This window comes from Cetorhinus maximus, chromosome 23 (assembly GCF_964194155.1).
Source record: "Cetorhinus maximus chromosome 23, sCetMax3.hap1.1, whole genome shotgun sequence".
In the NCBI taxonomy this organism is placed as follows: domain Eukaryota; kingdom Metazoa; phylum Chordata; class Chondrichthyes; order Lamniformes; family Cetorhinidae; genus Cetorhinus; species Cetorhinus maximus.
In genome coordinates, this window is record NC_135901.1 from 22,035,345 (window position 1) to 22,060,294 (window position 24,950).

General features: G+C 45.6%; 2 protein-coding genes across 2 annotated transcripts in view; both read left to right on the top strand.

The window, feature by feature from the left end:
- LOC144697438 (uncharacterized) overlaps window positions 1-11,548 on the top strand; it is a 47,033-nt gene extending 35,485 nt beyond the window's left edge. Inside the window, exon 2 of the mRNA XM_078569415.1 lies at window positions 10,848-11,548. Within this exon, the coding sequence (XP_078425541.1) occupies window positions 10,848-11,543 (696 nt within the window). The 3' untranslated portion in view covers window positions 11,544-11,548. The remainder of the gene's footprint in view (window positions 1-10,847) is intronic.
- Window positions 11,549-11,696: 148 nt separating this feature from the next.
- LOC144697882 (uncharacterized) lies at window positions 11,697-21,846 on the top strand. Its single transcript, XM_078569849.1, has 2 exons — window positions 11,697-11,801; window positions 20,983-21,846. The coding sequence occupies exon 2, from the start codon at window positions 21,181-21,183 to the stop codon at window positions 21,844-21,846; it is 666 nt and encodes a 221-aa protein (XP_078425975.1). The 5' UTR covers window positions 11,697-11,801; window positions 20,983-21,180.
- The last annotated feature ends 3,104 nt before the right edge of the window (window positions 21,847-24,950 follow it).

The following is a 24,950-nucleotide window of genomic DNA, read 5'->3' on the forward strand; positions in this document are numbered from 1 at the left end:
GCCAGGCAGCCGCTGAGGGGCCGAATCACCGACGGAAAGTGAGGTTTCCCAAACCGAGTGAGCTTGAAGATGGGGTAGGGGTAGAGAGGCAGGCGGAGAGAGAGAATCAAATAAAATAAAATACAAATCTGAGAGTCCGACCGGGGCTAACGGGGCAGCAAGTGGAAGGTATGCAGCGTGAGCAGGGAACACCACGTGATCATTACAGGGTGATGACTGACGTTTGCTCCGACCAATACAGGGAGTGGGGCGGGAGGACCGAGAGGGCGGTAGGTCCTCCAACCAATTGCAGCCCGGTAATGGGGCGGGGCCTAGTGCGTATTGTGGAGCTCAGGTGCGCTGATGTGGATTGTGAGGCGCTGTCCCCAGGTGAGAGCAGCTGAGTCAGCACAGAGCTGGGACTGGAAGCTCAGGCTGTTCTGGGACAGGGGGCAGAGGGGGAGGGGCATCACAGCCAAATTACATATATAAATAAATGTTATATATAGAGAGATATGTATATACTTAATCCACAGGGGCATGGGGGTGATAGGTTAAAAATAATACAATAATTAAAGTGTTTCTTATAAATATATTATGTATTAATTATATTTAAAGTGTTTTATGTCTCCAGTTGTTCGAACGCAGACTCAGGGTTTCTGAGCTGCAGGAGCAGCTGGAGTTACTATGGGACATAAGAACTTAGGAGCAGGAGTGGACCATTCAATCCCTCGAGCCTTCTCTGCCATCCCACTGGATGATGGCTCATCTTCTACCTCAACATCATTTTCCTGCACTATCCCCATGTCCCTTGGTATCATTAGTATCGAGAAATCTATCGATCTCTGTCTTGAACATATTCGATGATTGAGCCTTCACTGCCCTCTGGGGTAGAGAATTTCAAAGATTCACCACCCTCTGAGTGAAGAAATTCCTCCTCATCTCAGTACTAAATGACCTGCTCCTTATTCTGAGACTATGTCCCCTGGTTCTAGGTGCCCAGCCAGGGTAAACATCCTTTCTGCATCTACTTTGTTGAGCCCCTTAAGAACATTGCAAGTTCAATGTGATCACCACTCATTCTCCTAAACTCTAGAGAATACAGGTCCAGTCTCAATCAATCCTCATCAGGTAGAAGCTCAGCCATGATCCAGTGGGATGGCAGAGAAGGCTCGAGGGATTGAATGGTCCACTCCTGCTCCTATGTTCTTAAGTCGTAGTAACTTCTGCCACCCCAGGAATCAGTCTGGTGAACCTCCACTGCACCCCCTTTATGGCAATTATATCCTTCCTTAGGTAAGGAGACCAGAACTGTACACAATACTCCAGGTGTGCTCTAACCAAGGTTCTATACAACTGCAGCAAGACCTCTTTACTCCTGTACTCAAATCTCCTTGTGATAAAGGCAAATACACCATTTGCCTTCCTCATTGCTTCCTGCACCTGTATGTTAGCTTCCAGTGACTTATGAACAAGGACAAGGACACCCAGGGCCCTTTGGCCATCAGCAATTCCCAATCTCTCACCATTTAAGGAATACTCTGCATGTTCCTCCTACCAAAGTGGATAACTTCACATTCATCCACATTATATTCTATCTGCCATGTTATTACTCTCTATGGGAAGCGAGGCTGAGGATTTCCTGGAGCACATGCTCCAGTGGCAGAAGCTCTCCCGTCCCCGCAGGGAAGGAGAGATAGGAGAGATCACTGGAATAGTAAGCGGAGGCAGGTTGGGATCCTCCGGGAGTGGTAGGTGATGAGGCACTCTCAAAGCGGCTTTCAGGTGATGCTGAGGGTGTGGACACCTTGGGGGGATGAGGTGGGTACAGTGGAGGGGTGCGGAGTGGATTCTGGAGTGAATCCACGGCCCTACGAAAGGGTGCAAAAAAGTGTAGCAATTGTAGATGGATGGGCTCTGCCTCAACTGAGTTGGGGCCATGGTCTGTGTGGGTAGGTTAGGTAGAACTATGGGGGAGGGTTCAAATTAATTTTATAGGGTGTTGCAAAAAATTATTGCTTCTTCCACTGGGGTCACTTAAAGAAACACTTCCCCGATTATTCAGTTTTCTTTCCAAACATTGGTGCATTGAAGTCGGGTTTTAATAACACCAGGAGATGGGAATGATACACGGCATGTCACCCTATGGTTATGGTCAGCCTGATAGTGCTCCCTCCCCACTCCCTGTATTATTATTTTACAGAAGCTGGACAGATTCCCACATGTGCCATTAGACATTTTGCAATTGGATTCATTCATCCTGCTTTTTTTTCCTAACTTCTTGCTCTTTGCTCCCGGCTCTGTGAAGGTTCCCATGTGGTCAGCTCTCAGCAGCAGCTGGGTCAGCTTTACCCTCTCCTCTTCTTATGCAGTCCCTTGGGATTGAAGGTGACTGGTTTACACTCTGTTCAATGGGTTCAGAGATGGGTAATAAATCCAATGGGCAATCAGGAGACTCTACCAAATGTGGGGCAGGTGGTACTTGAAGGGTTGGATAGATGGGGGGGTCTGGTGGTTTGTGCACTCCCCAATGCCTCGACTTCACCTCCACATGTTCCTGATATGTTCAGTGCCTTCCCGAATGAGTCTCCTCCGTTTTGGTCAGTCACAAGCCAGGGTCTCCCATGAGACTGCAGGAATGTTTGATCTCTCCAGAGATTCTTAGAGGACATCCCTGAATGTTTCTGCTGTCCTCCCGAGAGTCTCCTGCTGTGACTGAGTTCTGAATAGAGCAGTTGCTTTGGGAGTCTGGTGTCAGCCAGACAAATGACATGCCCTGCACAGTGGAGCTGGTTGAGAGCGATTAGCCCCTCGATGCTGGACAGGTTGACCTGGGAGAAGATCTTGCTGCAGTCCGCCTTCCTCCCATTGGATTTGGAGGACCTTGCACTGGCATCACTGGTGGGACTTCTCCAGTGCCTTGAGGTGCCTTTTATCAGTTGTCCAAGTCTCTGAAACATATGGCAGTGCGGGGAATCAATGTAAACCATGACCTTAGTCTCAGGTTTGAGATCCTGGTCCTCAAATACTCTTTTCCTCAGTCGGGCGATGGCTGAGTGGGCACATTGTCTTTGTCTGTCTTTGCCAAGAGAAGGCTCCCAAGATGTGGAAAATGGTCCACACTTTCCAGGGTTTCACCATTGATCTTAATGGAGGGAGGGAGGCGCTCTGCTGTGGGAGCTGCTTGGAAGAGTTTTCCGAGTGTTAAATTAAAGGCCCATTTTCTCATCTGCTTTGGAGAAGAAATCGACAAAATAATCTGGAGCTCAGTTTCTGATTGAGCGCAAACACACACACATACAAGCATCATCTGCTCCAGTGCATCTATGTTTGCAATGTCACATTCAGCTCACATTTATAAAGCTACTTTCACGCAGTGAGAAACAACCCAAAAGACTTCATAGGAGCAACGACCCTGAACCGCATAAGGATATATGAGGATGTTAAACCGAGGGCCCCGTTTTCCCTCTCAGGAAGATGTAAAAGATCCATTGGCCATTAATTTGAAGGAGAGCAGGGGGGTTCTTCCCGGTGAGAACAATATTTCACCCTCAACCAATCTGATTAAAAACAGATCATCTCTGCTCATTATCACATTGCAGTTTGTGGAGGCTTACTGTGCACAAAGACAGCTTGAGATTTTGAGAGGCGCTATAGAAATGCAAAGTCTGTCACCTCCAGCCCAGTTACTGTAGTTAGCAGCAACATCAACAACACTTCCCCAATATCATAATTAACAAGGTTCATTCCTGAATCTGATAAAACAGCAGCAGAATCAAAGCAGTGCAGCCACGTTTGAACTGGCTGGTGTTTCACCAGGTTGGATGATCGAGTGAATCCCTTCCCACAAATGGAGCAGGTGAATGATCTCTTCCCGTGTGCACCTGCTGGTGTCTCAGCAGGGTTGAGGACTCAGCAAATCCCTTTTTACACAGAGAGCAGATGAATGGCCTCTCCCTGGTGTGAACTCGCTGGTGTCGCAGCAGGTTGGATGCTTGAGTGAATCTCTTCTCACAAACGGGGCAGCTGAAGGGCCTCTCCCTGGTATGAATTTGCTGGTGTCTCAGTAGGTGAGAGATTTGAGTGAATCTTTCCCCACACTTGGGGCAGGTGAACGGTCTCTCCCCTGTGTGAACTCGCTGGTGTTTCAGCAGGTCGGATGAATCAGAAAATCCCCTCCCACACACAGAGCAAGTGAAGGGTCTCTCCCCAGTGTGAACTTTATGGTGTCTCAGCAGGTGGGAAAATCGAGTGTATCCCTTCCCACACATGGAGCAGATGAACAGTCTCTCTTCACTGTGAACTTGCTGGTGTGACCGCAGATTGAAAGATCGAACGATCTCTTCCCACACACAGAGCAGGTAAACCGCCTCTCTCCGGTGTGAATGCGTCGATGAGTTTCCAGCTCAGAGGGGTAACTGAACCCCTTCCCGCAGTCTCCACATTTACATGGCCTCTCCCTATTTTGGATACATTTGTGCCTCCCCAGGTCATACGCTCAGTTGAATCCACGTCCACACACAGAACATGTGTATGGTTTGTCCATGCGGTATATGCTGCTCCCCCCTTCCATATTGCCAATGACCTTCACGTCCTGATGAATCACGTGACGCGGTCACATTGACTAGATATTTGATCTGAGTTTCCCATCTGTAAACCCTCTCCCTGTAAAACAAGTTTACATCGGTAATAACTTTATAAAAGAAATGCAGGAAAAATTCAGGATTTCAAATTTTCTTACTTTACTTCTTTCTTACTTTGATTGCTCGAAAACCCGCGCTTCCTCCCTCTCCATTGAAATCGATCTCTTTCTCACACTGTCATTTCCCTTTTAATCACAAGTGAACATCGGCACGGCAAGGGGGCGGGGCCTCGTGCGGAGATCAGGTGCGCTGGAGGCCGATTGTGACGTTGGCTCGGGAACCTGCAGATGCTGCAAAAGCTGAGCCAGCATCGAACTTGGTCCCAGATGATCAGGGAGCTGGGTTTATCCTCCACCCTCCTTTTGTTGAACAAGGATGTGACATTTGTAATGATCCAGTCCTCTGACACCACTCCATGTGTCTAAGGAGGATTGATAAGATAATGGCAAGTGCCTCTGCAATTTTAGCCCTACCTTCCCTCAGCATCCTTGGATACCTGTTTACTCACTTGAAGAGAGAACAGGAAGAAAACAGAGAATGCTGGAAAAACTCAGCAGGTCTGACAGCATCTGAGGAGAGAGAAACACAGTCAACGTTTCGAGCCAGTATGATATCCCAACTTTTAAAAAATATATATTTATTTTTCCTTCTGAAACCCTCCTCCTGGGCCTGGCTTTCACATTTACAAACTACAACTGGAACAACAATAACCAAAGAGAGAAAGGAAAGTTAAATCCTTTCCAAAGGCTTTCTTCCTCTTTCATATTTGTCCAATCAATTATTTTGTGAGCAAAGCTTAGAGATTTGGAGCAAAAAGTGAAAAAATATTGTGGGGGAAATCCAGTTTTTTTCTGTTCCCCTTTGATTTTTCTTTAGCTGTTGCTGCTACGGAAGTCTCTGTCTGTATACAAGCTGTTTTGGCTGTCGTTATGTGTGTCTTTGCTTCTTAAAAACAAAGTGTTGGTGGGTGGAAAAAGTCAGGATTCAGTCGATGCAGAAGAGCCCAATGTTCCGGTCCTTGAGTTTGCTTTAATATCAGTCACTGGAGGAGGTGAATGGGGAAGGGGGTAGGTGAATGAAGGAAAACTGTTTAATGGCTGTTGGACTCGTGGCCGCCTGCTCAAGATTGAGTCTCTCGTTTCTTTGATATCCTTTAATGGAGATGTAGAGCATGTTTGCAAGTTGCTGCTTCATGAACTGATGGTTTTCTAACATAAATCTTTTGAATTGAGGAGCCCCTGAAAACCAAAAAGTAACTCCTGAAATTCAAGAAGTAGCCCTCAAGAAAAGTAAATTATTTTGACCCCTGCCACACATCATCCTGACTTGGAACTATTTTACCATCTGTTCACTGTTGCTGGGTCAAAATCCTCAGACTCCCTTCATAACAGCTCTAACCTACAGCACATGGACTGCAGCAGTTGAAGGTGGCAGCTCACCACCACTTTCTCAAGAGGCAGTTAAGGATGGGCAATATATGCCAGCCTTGTCAGTGACACACATCCTGAGAATGGATTTAAAAAACAAACTAACCACGAGGTTCTGCTAACATTCTGGCGAGTCTGCATTGCATTCCTTCCATGGTGAGTATATCCAATTGAAATTATGGTGCCCAGAACTGTAACAATACTGCGGATTTTCAACTTCAGGCTAGATTTGTCTTCTCCATCATGCCTATGTTACCCACTTTGTCCTCATTTAGTGCAAAGGCAGATGCATTGATTTTTCTACAGACACATATACAGAATATGAAATTGCTGCCTGCTTTTTTGGAGATTGTCAGCATCAACAAATCCCACCCAACCCCACCCCACCACCCCCATCCCATAATCACCATAATTAATATGGATCAATCCTGATACAAAATCAAAACATTGAGGATGCTGGAGATGTGAAATGAAGTCAGATAATGCTTAGGCAGTCCCTCAGGATCGAGGATGACTTGCTTCCTCTCCAGTTTGATGGGTTCTGTGATGGCTGATAAGTCCAATGTGCGATCTGCAGACTCTGCCACAGAAGTGTTGTGGAGATGGGGTGTTTGGAGGTTTGTGCGCACCCTCAGGTGCCTCAACTTTGCCTCTGCAGATTCCTGACTAAGTCTCTCAATGCATTTAGTGCCTTCCCAGGTGAGCCTTCTCCATTTTGACCAGTCACAAGCCAGGGTCTCACATGAGTCTGCAGGGATGTTTGAGCTCTTCAGAGACACTTTAAGGAGATTCCTGAAGTGTTTCCACTGTCCTCCTGGAACTCTCCTGACGTGACCGAATTCTGAGTAGTGCAGTTGCTTCAGGGACCTGGTGTCAGGAATACAAACAACATGTCTTGCCCAGGGGAGTTGGTTTTGAGTGATTAGCCCCTCGATGCTGGCTGAGTTGGCTTGGGAGAGGACGCTGCTGGTGGATCACCTATTTTGCCACTGGATTTGGAGGATCTTGTGAAGATCTTGCAGAGAAACTGTTCCCACTGATGGGAGGATTTAGGACCAGACGGCAGATTTAAGGTAAATCAAAGGCGAGGAAATGTTTCTCACACAGCGAGTGGTTAGGATCTGGATACACTGTCTGAGAGGCTAGTGGAGGAGGTTCAATGGAGGCTTTCAAAAAGGAGTTAGACTGTTATCTGAAAAGGAAGAATGTTCAGGGTTACGGGGAGAAGTCAGGGAAATGGCATTAAGAGAATTGTTTATTTGGAGAGCTGGTGTGGCCACGATGGACCGAATGGCCTCCTTCTGTGCTGTAACACTGCTGTGATTCTGTGACTGTTGCAGTTAATTGTACACTCGCTGGTGTTTCAGCAGGTGAGAGGAACGGGTGAATCTTTTTTCACACACGGAGCAGGTGAACTGACCTTTCCGGTCGTGGACTCGCTGGTGTCTGAGGAGGCTTCCTGCCTGTGTGAACGCCTTCTCACAGTGAGAGCTGCTGAACAATCTCTCTCGGGTGTGAACATGTCGATGCTTTCACAGATCTTTGGCGATTTAAAGCTCTTCTGGCAGTCGGGACATTTGAACGGCTTCTCATCAGTGTGAATGAGCTGGTGCTCACACTGGAAGGATGGCGGAGTGAAGGCCTTCCCACACTCGGGGCAAGTGAAGGGCCTCTCCCCGGTGTGCAGGCATCAGTGCCTCAGTGGGGCCAAGTGCTGGGTGAATACCTTCCCGCACTCAGAGCAGACGAACGGCCTGTCCCCGGTGTGGACCGCCTATGCATCTTGAGGTGGCCCGACTGGTTGAACCCCAACTCACACACCCGGCAGGGGAAGGGCCACTCCCCAGTGTGACTGCATCTGTACATCTCTAGCTCAAAGGGAAAGCTGAATCACCTCGTACAGTCACTGCACACGTACAGCTGCTCCCCGGTGTGACTGCGTCTGTGCGTCTGCAGCTCGGAGAGGAAGCTGAATCTCCTCGTACAGTCACTGCACGCATATGGTTACTCACAGTGTGGATCCGCTTGTGCCTCCTCAGGCTGGAGGCTCGGCTGAAGGAGCACTCACACTCAGAGCAGCTTGTCCACACTGTGATCACTCATTCCCCTTTCCACAAGCAAAGGCTCACGATATTCAGGACCTGATGAATCGAGGGACTTGATGTGATGTTCGGTATGGGCTTCCCCTCTTCCGATAAACACCCTGATAAACAAGTTCGTATCAGCTAAGTTCAACAGATAAATTCAGAATGGACAATTTACTATCTCAAATTTTTAAAGGGTCATGTGATCATAAGAAATGAGGAGGAGTAGGCCAATTGGCCCATCAGGTCTGCTCTGCCATGCAATAAGATCCTGCCTGATCTTCACTCCACTTTCATTAAGTGAGTAGGCAACAGAGTTTTAGGGGCTATGGGAGGGTATAGGGAGAGGGGTGAGGAGACCATGGGGAGGGATTTGAAAACAAGGATAAGAATTTCATAATCAAGGCGATTCTGGACTGGGAGGTCAGTGTCAGTCAGCAAGAACAGAGGGCGATTGGCAAGCGAGTGAGGACACTCTCATTGTCACCTGTCCCTTGAGCCCCCATGGCACAGAGAGCAATGGTGTCCCTTTAAATGTTGAATGATTACCCCAAGATGACACTGCACCTTTTACTTGCAAAGCAACTCCCTCCCTAATAGTACTGTGTGTGTACCCACACCACATGGGTCTGCAGCGGTTGGATGTTGGATAAGCAGTTTGATAATTTAGGAACAGTGGAGAAATGGAGAGGGATGGTGGTGAGGTAGAGCTCCTGTAGCCTGAATAGAGCACATTCCCATCCGCAAGGTATATTGGTTAATAGCAGCGCCATTGAACCGTCGAAATGTCCTCCAAACTGTCCCTCCTCCCTACTGATTGTAACCCGAATTAAATTTCCCCAATTTCCTCCTCTGAAGATGCGGACTCTATAGATCAGTTTCAGTCATCTATTGGCCTCCACAATATGTCACCTAGGTGTCTAAATCCTTATGCCAAAAGTCAACAAACCGCTTCGTCACAGTCAAATCCGGTGAAGACCCACATGCACTTTGTGTCAGGCTCACATCCTGCTCCGGAATGGCGGCCTTGGCTCCCACAAACCACCGCGGAGGGGAAATTGCTCTGTCCGCCGTGCAAGCGAGCTGGCCGGGACAGCGCATGTGCTGTGCATGAGCGGAGATGCGAGAGCTGCGCATGTAAGGAAATACGGCAGACTGCGCATGTACAGAGAGAGCTGGGGATCAGAAGAAAAGCCGAGCTCTGATTGAATGGAGGACCCGAGCCCTTTCGGTCTTACAGCTGTTCTCATTGGCCAATAGCTCAGAGCGTCTCGAGATCAAAGTCTCTCAGGCGGGTCGTGTTTAGGTTCCTCACTGACGTCATTCCGGGAAATGACCAATGGAGAGCACTGGAGGACCGGAAGCAAACTAGTCCTCCAGCCAATCAGAGCACGGACCTGGTACAAATGGCGATTTGACTTCAACGACGTGAAAACTTCTTCCTGTGCTCAACATCTGTGAGTAAAACGGTTTCTTTTCGTCCCCTTTCCATTTCTTTGCTGATTTTTGGTTTATTTATGTTGATTTTAGTTTGGTTGTTACAGTAAAAGTTTTTATAAAATGAAATCTTGCCCTCGGTGTTTGAGAATTTGTTTATTTTAAAGTGATCAGTCTCCATGAGGATCGTAACAACATCAATATGTCTAGCATTGTTATATTATACATATTAGACATATTATTTATGCTTCTATAATAAAGTACATTTATTATTTCTTGTCTTGGTCTATAGTACTGTAGCTACGCTATATATTTCCAATCATAGAGTCATTATGGCACAGAAAGTATCCAATCAGCCACTTGAGTCCATGCCGACTCTCTGTGGAGTGATCCTGTTAGCCCCATTACCTCGCTATATCCCCATTCCTCTGCAAATTTACTTCCTTCAAGTGCCCATCCAATTTTGTTTTGAAACCGTTCACCTTGGCATCCACCAGCCTCATAGGCAGCAAGTTCCACTCGCTGCTTAAATAAGGTTTAGTCCTCACATTCTCCCCTGTATGTCTAATCAATTAATGTCGTAGTGTATTTTGCACAAATTTTGAGTCCAGTAATATCAATATATGAAATATATCCATGGCAAACAGCCTGCATGAAGATTTACTTTTCTTTGAGCCCAGGGCAGAAAATGGTGAATTGGGAGGGTGTATATTTGGTACAACAGAGAGAATGGAGGGAGTGTGTGTGTGGGGTGGAGATTTACAGCTTCAGGGGAACAAGAGATGAAAAAATGATCCATAGAAGCTAGAATTGTCTGTTCAGTGTTGACTTTTGTAACTCCTTTTGCAGGATGTTAGAAGGGGCGGATCTACAGATAGAAATCTCAAACCAAACATCACATCAAGACCTGAGGGAGCCACTCGATTCATCGGGACTTGAATTTCATTGACCATTGATTCTGGAAGGAGAAATGTTTGTCTGTTCTGTCTGCTTCAAAAGGTCTGGAACATCACTGTGACTGGAAAAGCATCGAGACACGCACACACATACACACACACACCCCTACATGAGAGTTTCCAGTTCACTTACTGTGAAAACAGCTTTACACAACCTGGGATAACATTCACAGCGGTGAGAGACCAAGCAATTGTTCTGTATGTGGACGAAGCTTGAACTGAACATCAAAACAGAGGAGACAAAAGGATATGTGCACCATGGAGAAACCGTGGAAATGTGGGGACTGTGGGAAGGGATTCCATTCCCCATCTGCGCTGGAGACGCACCGACGTGTTCACACTGGGGACCGGCCTTTCACCTGCTCTGAGTGTGGGAAGGGTTACACTCAGTTATCTGGCCTGCTGCAACACCAGCGAGTTCACACTGGGGAGTGTCCATTCACCTGCTCTGTGTGTGGGATGGACTTTACTCAGTTATCCAGCCTGCAGACACATAATCGTGTTCACACTGGAGAGAAACCGTTCACGTGCTCTGTGTGTGGTAAGGGCTTCCGTCATTCATCCAGCCTGCAGAAGCACCGGCGATTTCACACCAGGGAGAAGCCGTTCACCTGCTCCATCTGTGGGAAGGGATTCAGTCAGTCATCCAGCCTGCTGAGACACCATGGCAGTCACACCAATGAGAGACCTTTCAAATGCTCTGACTGTGGGGGTGGCTTTAAGAACTCTGAGGAACTAATGGCCCACCAGCGCATTCACACTGAGGAGAGACCGTTCTACTGCTCTCACTGCACAAAGCGGTTTAGAACGTCATCCAGCCTGAGCAGACACCAGCGAATCCACACGGGGGACAAGCCATTCATCTGCTCAGTGTGTGGGAAGGGATTCACTCAGTCATCCACCTTAGTAACACACAAGCGAGTTCATACTGGGGAGAGGCCATTCACCTGCTCCATGTGTGGGAAGGGATTCACTCAGTCAACCCACCTGCTGACACACCAGCGAGTTCACAAGTGATTACAGGGGTTGGATTCTGCTGTTATTGCTGCTATTAATCACATCCAGGACTGAACCATGTTCATTCTGACAGTTGGTGAAGTGGGAGGGTCGGAGGATTTCTTTCTGCTGGACTGGCCGGTCATTCAACTTTGCCTCCAGTGGGCTGATGCTCTTTGAGCCTGGGAGTGCACATTTCCACTGCAATTATCCACAAAAGCTGATGAAGGACACTTATTTCATCCAGGGTAGTAAATAGTGTTTCGCCCACCACTACAGGTAGATCTAAAATAAATAAATTTGTCTCTGTTCCATTGACTGGTAAAAGTAGGGAAAATCCCAAGATGTTCTATAAGTATATCAATGGGAAGAGGATAACCAGGGAAAGAGTAGGGCCCATTCGGGACCAAGGGAGCAATCTATGGGTGGAGCCAGAGGACATCGGTAGAAGGTTGAACGAATACTTCACATCAGTCTTCACCCAAGAGAATGAGGATGAAGGTATGGAACTCGGGGAGAGAGACTGCGAGGTTCTTGAGAAAATTGATATAGGGTGTGACAAGGTATTGGAGGTGTTGGCAGGCTTAAAAGTGGACATATCTCCAGGTCCAGATGATTTGTGTCCCAGATTGCGGAGGGAGGCAAGGGAGGAGATCACAGGGGCTCTGACCCAAATTTTTAATTCCTCTCTGGCCATGGGGGAGGAGCCTGAGGACTGGAGAACAGCTAATGTGGTTCTGCTATTTAAGATAAGCCAGGGAACTACAGACCAGTGAGTCTCACATCAGTGGTAGGGAAACTATTGGAGAATATTCTGAAGGAGAGAATCTATCTCCACTTGGAGAGGCAAGGTTTGATCAGGGATAGTCAGCATGTCTTTGTCAGAGGGAGGTCATGCCTAGCAAATTCGATTGAATTTTTTGAGGAGGTGACCAGGTGTGTCGATGAGGGTAGTGCAGTTGATGTAGTTTATATGGATTTCAGCAAAGCCTTTGACAAGATCCCACATGGGCAACTTATAAAGAAGGCAAAAGCACATGGGATACAGGGGAATTTGATAAGGTGGATTCAAAATTGGCTTAGTTGTAGGAGACAGAGTTTGATGACAGAAGGATGCTTTAGTGACTGGAATCCAGTGTCCAGGGGCACAACACAGGGATCTGTGCTGGGTCCCCTATTATTCGTAATTCATGTAAACAACATAGGTGACTATGTGGGGGGTAGGATTAGTAAGTTTGCGGATGACACAAAGATTGGCCAGGTGGTTAACAGTGAGGTTGAGTGTCTTGGGCTACAGGAAGATATAGACGGGATGGTCAAATGGGCAGATAAGTGGCAGATGGAATTTAACCCTGAAAAGTGTGAGGTGATACACTTTGGAAGGAGTAATATGTCAAGGAAGTATTCAATGAATGGCATGACTCTAGGAAGTTCTGAGAAACAAAGGAACCTTGGCGTGTGTGTCCATAGATCTCTGAAGGTGGAGGGGCATGTTAGTGGGGTGGTGAAAAAGGCATATGGGACACTTGCCTTTATCAATCAAGGCATAGATTACAAAAGTAGGGAAGACATTCTGGAGTTGTATAGAACCTTGGTGAGGCCACAGCTGGAGTACTGTGTGCAGTTCTTGTCATCACATTATAGGAAGGATGTGATTGCACTGGAGGGGGTGCAGAGGAGATTCACCAGGATGTTGCCTGGGATGAAACATTTAAGTTATGAAGAGAGGTTGGATAGACTTGGGTTGTTTTCGTTGGAGCAGAGAAGACTGAGGGGCAACCTGATCGAGGTGTACAAGATTATGAGGGGCATGGACAGGGTGGATAGGGAGCAGCTGTTTCCCCTTAATTGAAGGGTCAGTTACGAGGGGACACAAGTTCAAGGTGAGGGGCAGGAGGTTTAGGGGGGATATGAGGAAAACCTTTTTTACTCAGAGGCTGGTGACGGTTTGGAACGCGCTGCCTGGGAGGGTGGTGGATGAGGGTTGCCTCACATCCTTTAAAAAGTACCTGGATGACCACTTGGCATGTCATAACATTCAAGGCTATGGGCCAAGTGCTTGTAAATGGGATTAGGTAGGTCAGGTGTTTCTCGTGTCGGTGCAGACTCGATGGGCCAAAGGGCCTCTTCTGCACTCTGATTCTGTGATTCTAACCTTGTTGTTAAAATTCCTCATCCCTGGAATCATTCTGGTAAATCTCCTCTATGCCCTCTCAGGGATCCTCACATCCTTCCTAAAGTGTGGTGACCAGCACTGGACTCAATACTCTAGTTGTGGCCTAACCAGAACTTTATAAAGGTTCAGCATAACTTCCCTGCTTTTCTTCTCAATACCTCTATTCCTGAAGCCCAAAATCCCATTTACTTTGCTAATTCCTCTCTCACACTGTCCTGCCACCTTCAATGATCTCTACACATGAACCCCCAGGTCCCTCTGTCCCTGCTCACTCTTTAGAACTGTGCCATTAAGTCAATATTGCCTCTCCCTAATCCTTCTGCCAAAATGCATCACCTCACACTTCTCTGTATTAAATTCCATGTGCCACTTCAAAGAATATTAAGGGGAGATTGCAGTATTAAACTGAACATACAGAGAAGAGGAGACACTGCTTTCTTTAATATGTCACCTACAATCGAAGATGATCCCTCCCAACAAATGCATGTGAGGCTCATAGAGCACAGAAAGAGGACATTCAGCCCATTGTGCTCATGCTGGCTGTGCGAAAACCTCGTTTCATAATTCATATGTTTTAGAAAATAACTTTCAGTTTGGGGATTGGAATTCTTTTAAATGTCGACAGATGGAAACACTTGGTTGAGAAATTGGTAACCACAACTCTGATGTAAATGCACGTGAAACAAGCCTGCATTAATTACAGTCAAAAGGTAACATTTGTCGATTCAATAAGGTCAGAGTTGATTCTGAGAAAACTTGAACAATGAGTGACCCATTGTGACTTTTTATTGTTCACAGAAGGCAGTTTGCAGGCAGCTTGGTCAGTCAGCAGGAAGTGTGGATCCAGGAGCTGTGAACCAGCTGTGGGGCTAGAAGCCTAGAAGGCCATTAGGAACTAGGGGTGTTCCTCATGTTTAAATCCCTCAGCAAGAAGGCAGTGAAGCCCACACTTGGACTGAGGAGTCCACAGTTTTGAGTCTTAAATAAAGTTGGAAGGTTGCTGAGCCAAAAGCCAATGGAAGGACCCCTGCAAAACCTTGGAGGTTGGAGAATAGTTGGAATACTGAGGAGAATTAAAGTGAATTCTGGAGAGCTTTGACATACTTTTGGGAAGGTCCCAGCAACAAAAGTGAATGAACCTTCAAGATATCATTGAGCAGAAGAGAACTGTTTGGGAGTCGAGGGGGAGTTAAAAAGTCGAACTGGGTTTACAGCATAAGTCTTTATAAACTATAGCATTAAATTCATAGTACTGGCTTTTAATTTTCTTTTGTTTTATATTGTTGTGGTCACTTTGATAAATGGACCACAGGAGTCTCAGGTACAGGTTTCGATCGTTTATTCGAGCAATTGCAAGAGCACCATCTTAATACAGCTTGAGACAGTACTCTGCTAAACTACAAGTATTCACCATATTTATACATTATTGATCACGTACAAGAACAGTTTCCAGATTCTGATCTCATCAACATATAGGTTTACATTAAACAGACATCTCTCTAGTAACAAAGGTACCAAGGTACAGGCATCATCTGTCCCTACTTTCACCCCCGGTGGAGACCTTCCCTCCCATCTCAACTAGGACCATCTGTTCTTTCCCAATCTGCTATAAATTGACCCAATCTTGGTTGTTTTTCAACCTAAGGCTCCGGTCTGACTCCTAAGACACCCAATCTATCATATTTGCATTCCTTTCTGTTCAGCCTGGCCTTGCTGATGGTCACAGGCTCTGAGGGTGTGCAAGGTTCAGATTCCTCTCTGTCCAGCCTAGCCTTTAATCGTACTTGCAGGCACTGGCTGCTTGGATATTTTAAGTAGTCCATTCCCTTTCAATAAGTTCTTAATGTACCCCTATATTCCCCCCTAACAATATATACAGTAAAGTTTGTTTTTGTTTAAAAACATGGAATCTTGTGGTGCAATTCTTCCAGTTAATCACTGGATGTTAGAAATTCTCTTCAAACATTAAAGGTCTCGACTGGGATCATGACAAAATGCACAAACAATATTTCAAAACAAATTGAAAAAGAAAAAATATGATTTTCCATATTTTGTACAAAGCATTACATTATAAGACACCCCTCTTCGAGGATCCCCAATAATTTCTTATTTCGAGCACTTCTTTTCGTGAAACAAACTGATAATTGATGATTAACAACGGAACTAATTGTAGTCTGTTCCAAAGCAGGAGGGCGATCGCCCAGCACATAGGGTAATTTGGAATTTCTCCCATAGACCAATTGATAGGGACTATACCCTCCAGTCATCTGAAGTGAATTGTTTACATGAATCGTCCATGCCAATGCAGTTGTCAACTTGCATGTTTGGCTGATCAGCTAAGATTTTATGCAGTATTTCATTGATCACTGCCTGATTCCTTCCACAGAGTCCATTGCTGAAAGGACTTTCAACTGCGGTGCTCATGAACATAGTGTTCATCTTTTCACGCACCTCTCTAAACTCATTAGTGAGTTCCCCTCCATTATCAGTCAGAAACTTAGCTGGTGCCTCAGGTCCAGTCCCTATCCATTTCCCATGATTTGGTCTGTAATCACCCTTTTGTCCTTGCCATGAATTGTTGGAGAAAGACCAAATCGAGTAACCATGTCTATAAGGCGTAGAATGAAAATACTTCTGTTTTTGTCCCATACCTTTCAATCCATGGCAACTACCTTGTGAAAGTCACGTATCAAGGATAGGATGTGACGGCATATTCCTATACTTCTTACACATTTCACATTTTGCACTGACCTCTTCCATGAGCCTCGTATAGTCTTCATCAACCACCCCTGCATCTTTTAGCAGAACTTTTAACCTTTGACAAGAAGGGTGAGCAAATCGTCAATTTGCTTTCGTTTCTCTGGTTCTTATCACCTGATTCCATTAATCATTCTCGAACACTCTGATTAGAAACATCAGGTATTGTTAAGGAGATATGATAATGTCCTGATTGAGTAGACTGCAGATCCACTGACTTTCCAAAAATAATTGCCTTATCTTTCTCCATGTCCAGTTGCATTTGTGCCTTTTTCATGGAAGGTTTACTCAACAGTAAGGACATCTCACCAGATATTACACCTGATAAAGTGGCTGACTCCAGCTATTTTGTGTGGAATCACCACTCTTTAGTAATTTGAATGTGTTGACATCACCAAACTGAAACAATGAGAACTTTCATACTCCTTAATCTTGCACCAATCCTCACTATGAGGTGAATCTGGGTAATATCTTCACCAATCTGACCCACATACTGTCGAGGTGCAGCCACTATCTATCGCCGCACAGTTGAATGAGTTTGTGACTAACACTCATCACTGGACCCAAAGCTCCTTATGATGAGCACAAATCCTTCAGAGTGATCATTATCATCATTTTCAGCCTCAGAATTCTCAGTGTCATGTGTCACTTTGAAGACCCTGGTTTTCCATTTTGGGCAGTTCATCACATAATAACATTTTGAGTCAGAACTGAAACACTTGTTAATTGTTCCCCGGTTATTCCTAGGGTTCATTCACCTATTAGTGCTGTTCCAATCCTGTCTTTTGTTGTGATATCCAGATCTCCTAAAGATGCTTTCACCCTCATTCGAAAGCTGTCAATGTGGAGGCAAGGAGAAAACTGGGAGTTGAGGAAAGGAATGGTGGAGATGGTGTGATGGGTTTGGCAAGGTGATGAACTCTCGTGGAGAAAATTAACAGACAGTCTGTCTTCGGAGTCCATACGAGCGGGTGAGGGGGTGTTGGGTTGGGTGCTGCCAGAGCTGTGGGGGTGGGGGTGCGGTGGAGGTTTGGGGGGGGGATTGGCTGCCAGAGCTGTTGGAACACAGAAACAGTAGGGGACAGGGATCTTCACAACCAGAAAGGTACAATTTACAGGACAAACAGTGTTCCAGCACCAGGAAGCCCAGGACAGTTAACTCTCAAATACTGGAAAATTCTGTAAAGTACTGGATGGTTGGTCACTCTGGGATTTGGATTCCAGCCTGGGGAGGAGGGCGAGTGTGTGGGATGAGAATTTACTGCTTTGCAGGAACAAAAGAAGAAAACATGTTGCATAGAAACTAGAATTGTCTGTTCAGAATTTCTGTCCTGTATTTACAGTGATAAGTTTTGTAACCTCATTTTCCAGAGTATTAGAATAGGTGGATTTGCAGACAGGGGGCTCAAACCAAACATCACACCATGAACTGACAGAACACTCGATTCATCAGGACTTGAATGGAAAATCAGCCACCTGCCTCAATAGCCACCTCTTCTAAGACCGTAGGATGAAGTCCATCAGCACCCGGAGACTTGTTAGCCCGCAGTTCCATCAGTTTGTTCAATGTCCCTTTCCTAATGATTGTAGTTTCACCAAGTTCCCCTCTCCCTTCCACCTCCTGATTTACAGCTATTACTGGAGTTTCTTGAATCCTCTATAGGAACGACAAAATGTTTATTCATTTCATCCACAATTTCCTTATTATCTACTATTAACTCCTCACTGTCACTCTCTAGAAGATTAAAACTCACTTTACTATTTTCCTTTTTAAACGCCTGTAGAAATTCTTGCTATCCGTTTTTACATTTCTAGCTAGCTTCCTCTCATACACGAATTTCTTTTTCCTGCTTCACCTTTTAATCATTCTCTGCCATTCTTTATATTCTGACCAATCATCTGACCTGCCACTCATCTTTTCGCAGTTATATGCGTTTTCCTTAAGTTTGATGCTTTCCTTTACTCCTTTAGTTAACCAAGGATGGTGGCCCTCTCCTGAGAATTTTTCATTATAGTAGGAATATACTTCTTTATAGTAGAAATATACTTACTCTGAGTAGTCAGAAATATCCCCTTATATGTCTGGCACTGCTTCTCTATTGATCTATCCCTCTAGGCTCGTATCCGAGCTGGCTTCAGTTAGCTCAGCTTTCATGCCCACATAGGTGCCCTTATTTAAGTTTAAAATACTGGTCTTAAACCTGCTCTTCTCCCTTAATAACTGGATGTAAAACTCGATCAGATTGTGGTCACTGCTACCTAGGGGTGCCTTTTCTCTGAGATCATTAATTAATCCTGTCCCACTGCACAACACCAAGTCCAATATAACCTGCTCTCTGGCTGGTTCCAGAATGTGCTGCTCTAAGGAACTCTTGAAAGCATTCTATGAACTCCTCATCCAGGGTACTACTGCCAATCTGATTTTTCCAGTTTATATGTAGATTAAAATCACCCATGATTATTGCCATCCCTTTATCACAAGCACCAATATTGCTTCTTTTATACTTTGTCCTACATTGTGGTTGCTGTTAGGGGGCCTGTAGACCACTCCGACTAGTGACATTTTTCCCCTACTACTCCTCATCCGCACCCAAGCCGATTCTACCTCCTGATCTCCTGAACCAAGGTAATCTCTAAATATTGCACCAATGCCATCCTTGATTAACAGTGCTACCCCTCCACCTTTAGCTAGCTTCCTGTTCTTCTTGAATATCATATACCCCTGAACATTCACGACCCAATCCTTGGCATCCTGCAGCCATGTCTCCATAATGGCTATCATATTTATTTACTTCAATGTGAGTTATCAATTCATTTATTTTGTTATGAATGCTATGCGCATTCAGATACAGAGCCTTTAGTTTTGTCTTTTTGTTATCTATGTAACATTTCGTCTTGACTGTTGATGTATTCTTAGGTTTTTTTCCCTGTCCCTTCCTGCCATTCTCTAACCCTCATTTCCCACATTAATATTTTGCTCTCCTGACTTGACTCTATCTGTTGATGTACTACATCTACCCACGATTGATCCCTCACCACCTCCACCCCACCACCCCCCGCTTAGTTTAAAGCTCCCTCTACTTCCCCAGTTGTCCCAGCGCAGTTCATGCATAGACCGTCCCAACGATACAGCCCCCATTTTCCAGCACTTCTTCTCCAGCCAATCAAATTGCTCCTTTGCTATGATGTTATGTTTGTTTTCTCGCGCTGTTTTCAGACTCCCGACGGCCTCTTCTCTCGCGCTGTTTCCCAGGTTCACTGCACATGCGCGTTCCCAGCAACCTTCTGGGTTCTTTGTTCACTGGGTATCGGCTGTAAGATTTACACATTGAGTTTCTTATATTGTGAGTTGAGTCTCTACCCCGCCCCCGACACCCACCACCCCTGATCTCGAATGGGATGCCGGGACATAAATGCTCTGTCTGAAATTCACTGTTAATGGCGGGTGAACTACCCAGAACACCCCGCGCTATAGAAAGTTCCGTATCAATGACCAGAGGAGTCCAATGCGCAGGTGCAGGAGCAGCCCGTGCTCAGACTGCGGCTGGGCCCAAGGTGGGGCCCTGGAAACCGCGGGTGAAACGGGTTGGTCAGGGTTGAGAGGGGAGAGGGGTGGAATACTGGAAACCGTGGGTGAATAGGGCGGGGGAATTGGAAACCATGGGTGAACACAAGGAGGGGCGGGGCCTGGGCATCAGACGTTCCTTGAATCAAGTTCTCCCTCATGTACCCCCTGCATCTCTTCCCAAAACCTGAAATCTGTCCCCCTGCTCCTTGCACCATGGGAATTGTACAATGGGAAAAGATTTTCATTTGTTTATGGGATGTGGGCATCGCTGTCTCGGCCAGCATTTATTGCCCATCCCTAACTGCCCTTGTTCAGAGGGCATTTAAGAGTCAACCACATTGCTGTGGGTCTAGAGTCACACGTAGGCAAGTCCAGCAGATTTCCTTCCCAAAAGGACATTGGTGAACCAGATGGGTTTTTCTGACAATCAGCAAATGGTTTAATGGTCATCATCAGACCTTTAATTCCAGATTTTTATTGAATTCAAATTTCACCATCTGCTCTGGTCCCCAGAGCATTACTCTGGGTCTCTGGAATACAAGTCCAGTTTCAATACCACTAGGCCACCACCTCCCCTTTGTTCACCTTATCTAAACCTTTCATAATCTTGTATACACCACCATCAAATCACCCCTCAATCCCTGGAACCATTCTGGTAAATCTCCTCTGCACCCTCGAGAAGAAGCCAATCCCCAGCCCCCATATGCTAGCAACCTGCATGAAGATTTTCAGGTCTCTGTGTCCTGTGTCCTGATCAGCATGAATTGGCACCATCAGGAGAATTGGAGGTGTGTATATCAGGTACAGCAGATTGAGAATGGAGGGAGAGTGTGTGGGATGGATAATTACGGGTTTTGGAAGAATGAGAGAGAAAAGAATATTCCATAGAAACTAGAATTGTCTCATCTGAATTTCTATCCAGTACTGATCATGATGAATTTTGTAAACTCCTTTTACAGGATACTAGAAGGGGAGGAATTGCAGCCAGAAATCTCAAACCAAATGTCATGTCGTTATCTGACAGAGTTGCTCGATTCATCAGGACCTGAATATCAGCAGCTTGTGACTCTAGAAGGAGAAATGTTTGTTCTGTCTGCTTCAAAATATTTTAAGCATCAATGTGAATGGAAAAGCACAGAGATATAAACTGAGTGAGAATGTCCCAGTGCACTGACTGTGGAAAGAGCTTTAATCAGCTGCACAGCCTGAAAAAAAATCACACCATTCACAGTGGGGATAAACCATATATGTGCTCCGTATGTGGACGAGGTTTCAACGGATTGTTGAGCCTGGTAAGACACATGGACGACCGCACCATGGAGAAACCGTGGAAATGTGGAGACTGTGGGAAGGGATTCAATTTCCCATCCCAGCTGGAAAACCATCGACGCAGTCACACTGGAGAGAGACCGTTCATCTGCTCTGTGTGTGGGAAGAGATTCACAGAGTCATCCAGCCTCCTGTCACACCAGCGCATTCACACCGGGGAGAGGCCGTTCACCTGCTGTGACTGTGGAAAGGGATTCACTCGATCGTACAACCTGCTGATGCACCAGCGACTTCACACTGATAAGAGACCTTTTAAATGTTCTGACTGTGAGAAGAGCTTTAAAAGAAGAAATTACCTGCTCACACACCAGCGAGTTCACACTGGGGAGAGGCCATTCACCTGCTCTGAGTGTGGGAAGAGATTCATTCAGTCATCCCACCTGCTGGCACACCAAAGCAGTCACACTGGGGAGAAGCCGTTCACCTGCTCCGGGTGTGGGAAGGGATTCACTCGGTCATCCACCTTGCTGAGACACCAGCATGTTCATATGTGACTGCAGAGATTCTATTCTAATGTTCTCGCTGTTGTTAATTACAGCCAGGACTGGACCATGTTCGTTTTGACAGGAGCTCAATTGGTCTGTGTCAGTGTTTATGATGCATATGAGCTTCCTCCAATTCTACTTCATCTCCACCCATCAGCAAAACCTTCTTTTATTTTCTCCCTCATGTGTACATCCAGTTCCCCCTTAAATGTATCAATGTTATTTACCTCAAGTACTCCCTTTAGTAGTGATTTCCACATTCCCACCACTCTCTGTGTAAAGGGGAAGAATTTTACAGACCTCCATTGGTGGATTTTCAGGCAGGGGGGATCTGTCAAATTGCCTGCCACATACCCACCTGCCCCCAACCTGTCTGAAAATTTACAGGCCCACAGGCCCTTGCTCCACTTGAGGCCCTTAGGCCGCTTCCCATATAGCTGCCATTTTAAGAATGGTGGGAGAAGATCAGGGACAGGGGAGGGAAGTCTGACAGCTTCCTGGGAGCTGTGGGTCTCAGGCAGTGAAGAGAGAGTGAGCGCTTCCCACACAGGACCCCTTCCCTGATCGGGAATCACCCCAGCAACTGCCCTACCCCCACCCCCTGAGTGCTCCCTATCCCTGGCCTTTCCAACTTTGTTTTCGAATGTTCCTGTGAAGCAGCTTGGTAAGTTTTATGACAATAAAGTCCCTTTCTAAACACAAATCACTATTATGTGCATAAGAATTTTGAATCACTGGAACTGATTTCTCCAAACATGTGGCAGTAGCCACAATCTCCAAACTCATTTTCAGTGAAGTTTTAAAGTTCATCTGTTTGCCACATTTTGCAAAGTTTGTTAAAACAAAATGACAAATTGAACAATCTATGTCTTCTGGCAATGCAGTTGTTGATGCTAATTTTCAATGATGCAGTAATGTTCAAATTTCCTCGCTGGTCAGCAAAGCGAAGCAGCTTTAGAGAATACAGAGATTAGGGCACAAGTAGAAGAAAGGCCGACTGCCCGGTGTTTTATAACCAAGAAAACAAGGTTGGAATACAAAAGTTCAGCAAAATTGTTCCCCATCCCTAAACACACACATACTGGTCTGAGAGAGAGAGAGGCCTTCAGGCCAAAGTGCACAACAGTCTGAAAGGGAGCTCTCGCCAGTCATTGTCCACAGGAGTCTGGGGTTATTGGGAAGAGAGAGAAAAATAAAGTTTGTCCAGGACAGGCCTGAGCTGGAAGTTGACAGTGGATAATGGCCAAGATTGCGAACTCTGCTCACTCGAGCTTGGAGACGCTGAACCCCAGCTAACATCCTATAGTTGAGCTGAGTCCATAGGTTGAACCTGGGAGTCTTTTGATCTGCAGAATTTGCTCAGAGAAATGCTGAGCCATTGAGGTTTTTATTCAAGCACTGCTTTAAGATTTTTGAATGAACTTGTTAATATGAACTGAAATGTTTAAGGTTTGGAAGAATCGTCCAAATAAAATTTTATTGAAGGCAGTGAAAGAAGCAGAAAAAACAATTTTATCAATATGTTATGGTGTGTTATTTTTAAAAATATTATTATGATCCCCACCTTAGGTTACCCCTGGACAAGCCTGATCCTGGGCTGGAACCCAGCTTGATGGATCCTAACTTTTATTTGTTTGTTTAGATACGTGTAGAGTGGTTACTGAACAGAGTCACTGAAGTCAGCTAATGAATGTGGAACAAAAGAATAAAGCATTTATTTAACAAGAAAAGATGAACTATATTACAATACTCCTTCATCCACAACTATACATTTACAGATATAGCCAGATTTGTAACGATAAGCTTCAAAAGCTATCTAATACTCTAATGTACACAGTAAGTACAGTCCACGTAAACCAATAGGCAACCTGTGGTCAGACACACCATGCTCTGAAACCAAGTGACAGATGCCACCCCAGACAGATGCTATGGATTTCTTCTCAACTCCCCCCAGACGCTTGTTACACCGTGAGACAAACAGCCTTAGTGAACTCCGTCTTTCACGTAAGGGTTTCCAATCTCACTTTCCAAGAACTCGCTTTGGAATCTTCTCCCAAACCAACACTTTCTCTCAGATGCCTTATGCTAGGGTCCACATCCAGGGTTTTGAATTCTTCTTCTGATGATCCTCTCTCCTGGGTCACCACATGCATTCAAACTGTCTTCCATGCACTCTCTCTCTCACTGACTCAGCCATCAACAGTACACCACTGCTTCACAGGCCCATAGTAAAGAGTTACAGACCTCCAGCCATTCTTTGGGCATTCTTGCCTCTTGTAAGCTGTTCTCTCAGCTTTTGTCTCTTTAAATCTGAAGCTTGGAGCCTTCCTCTCTGCCCCTCCCACACCCACCCCACCCCAACCCCCCACCCCCCGCGACCTTAACTTCATTTAATAGGACCATTTCCAGGTTCCTGTCCTTCTTTTGACTAGAAGGTCTGTTTGGGACTTTCTCCTGTTCCACTCCCCTGGATTTTGGGGACTTTTCTTTACCTTAGGACTGGCTATCTGTCCCCTTTGCTCCAATCTCTCCTGGCAGCTAATTTCACAACCAAAAGAGCTCAAACAGCTTCCAAATCAAATTGCTGTTTCTAGTTTCTTCTGTGTGTCAGTGGAAGGGGCCTGCCTCTCTGGACCCCTGTTGCTAGGCAACAGCCCAGTTTCTCTACTCTTGCTTGTTTAACCTAGTTGCAACAGTCGTAAAACTCTCATTAGAAATGCAGGCACCTTTTAAAGTGAAACTAAAACTCAATTTGACCTTTTCTTAACACATAAAGACAGAAATACAAATCAAACTTAAACTTTGAAGCTAAAACTCTTTCCTAACACTTAAAAATAAATATAGCTTACTTAAACTATCTCTATTTCCTAACAATATGATTAAAAATATCCTACTGTATTGATGATCTTAAAGCAGGTGCCATGGGCAGGGGGGAGGTGAAATCAAAGCTGCACAGTTGGACCTCTGCAGTGATTGTGAACTGCACTCTCTGGAAGTCAACTGCCAGCTGCCTGATTTCTTCCAAGTCTGATCTATCATACATCGCGCTTTAAACGTGGTTTTTAAACTGTGCAACTTATTAATTGTGTGTCAGACGTGGTGCTGGATCACAA

Coding starts and splice junctions, on each gene's coding strand:
- LOC144697882 (XM_078569849.1), top strand. CDS start 21,181: ATGTCCCAGTGCACTGACTGTGGAAAGAGCTTTAATCAGCTGCACAGC.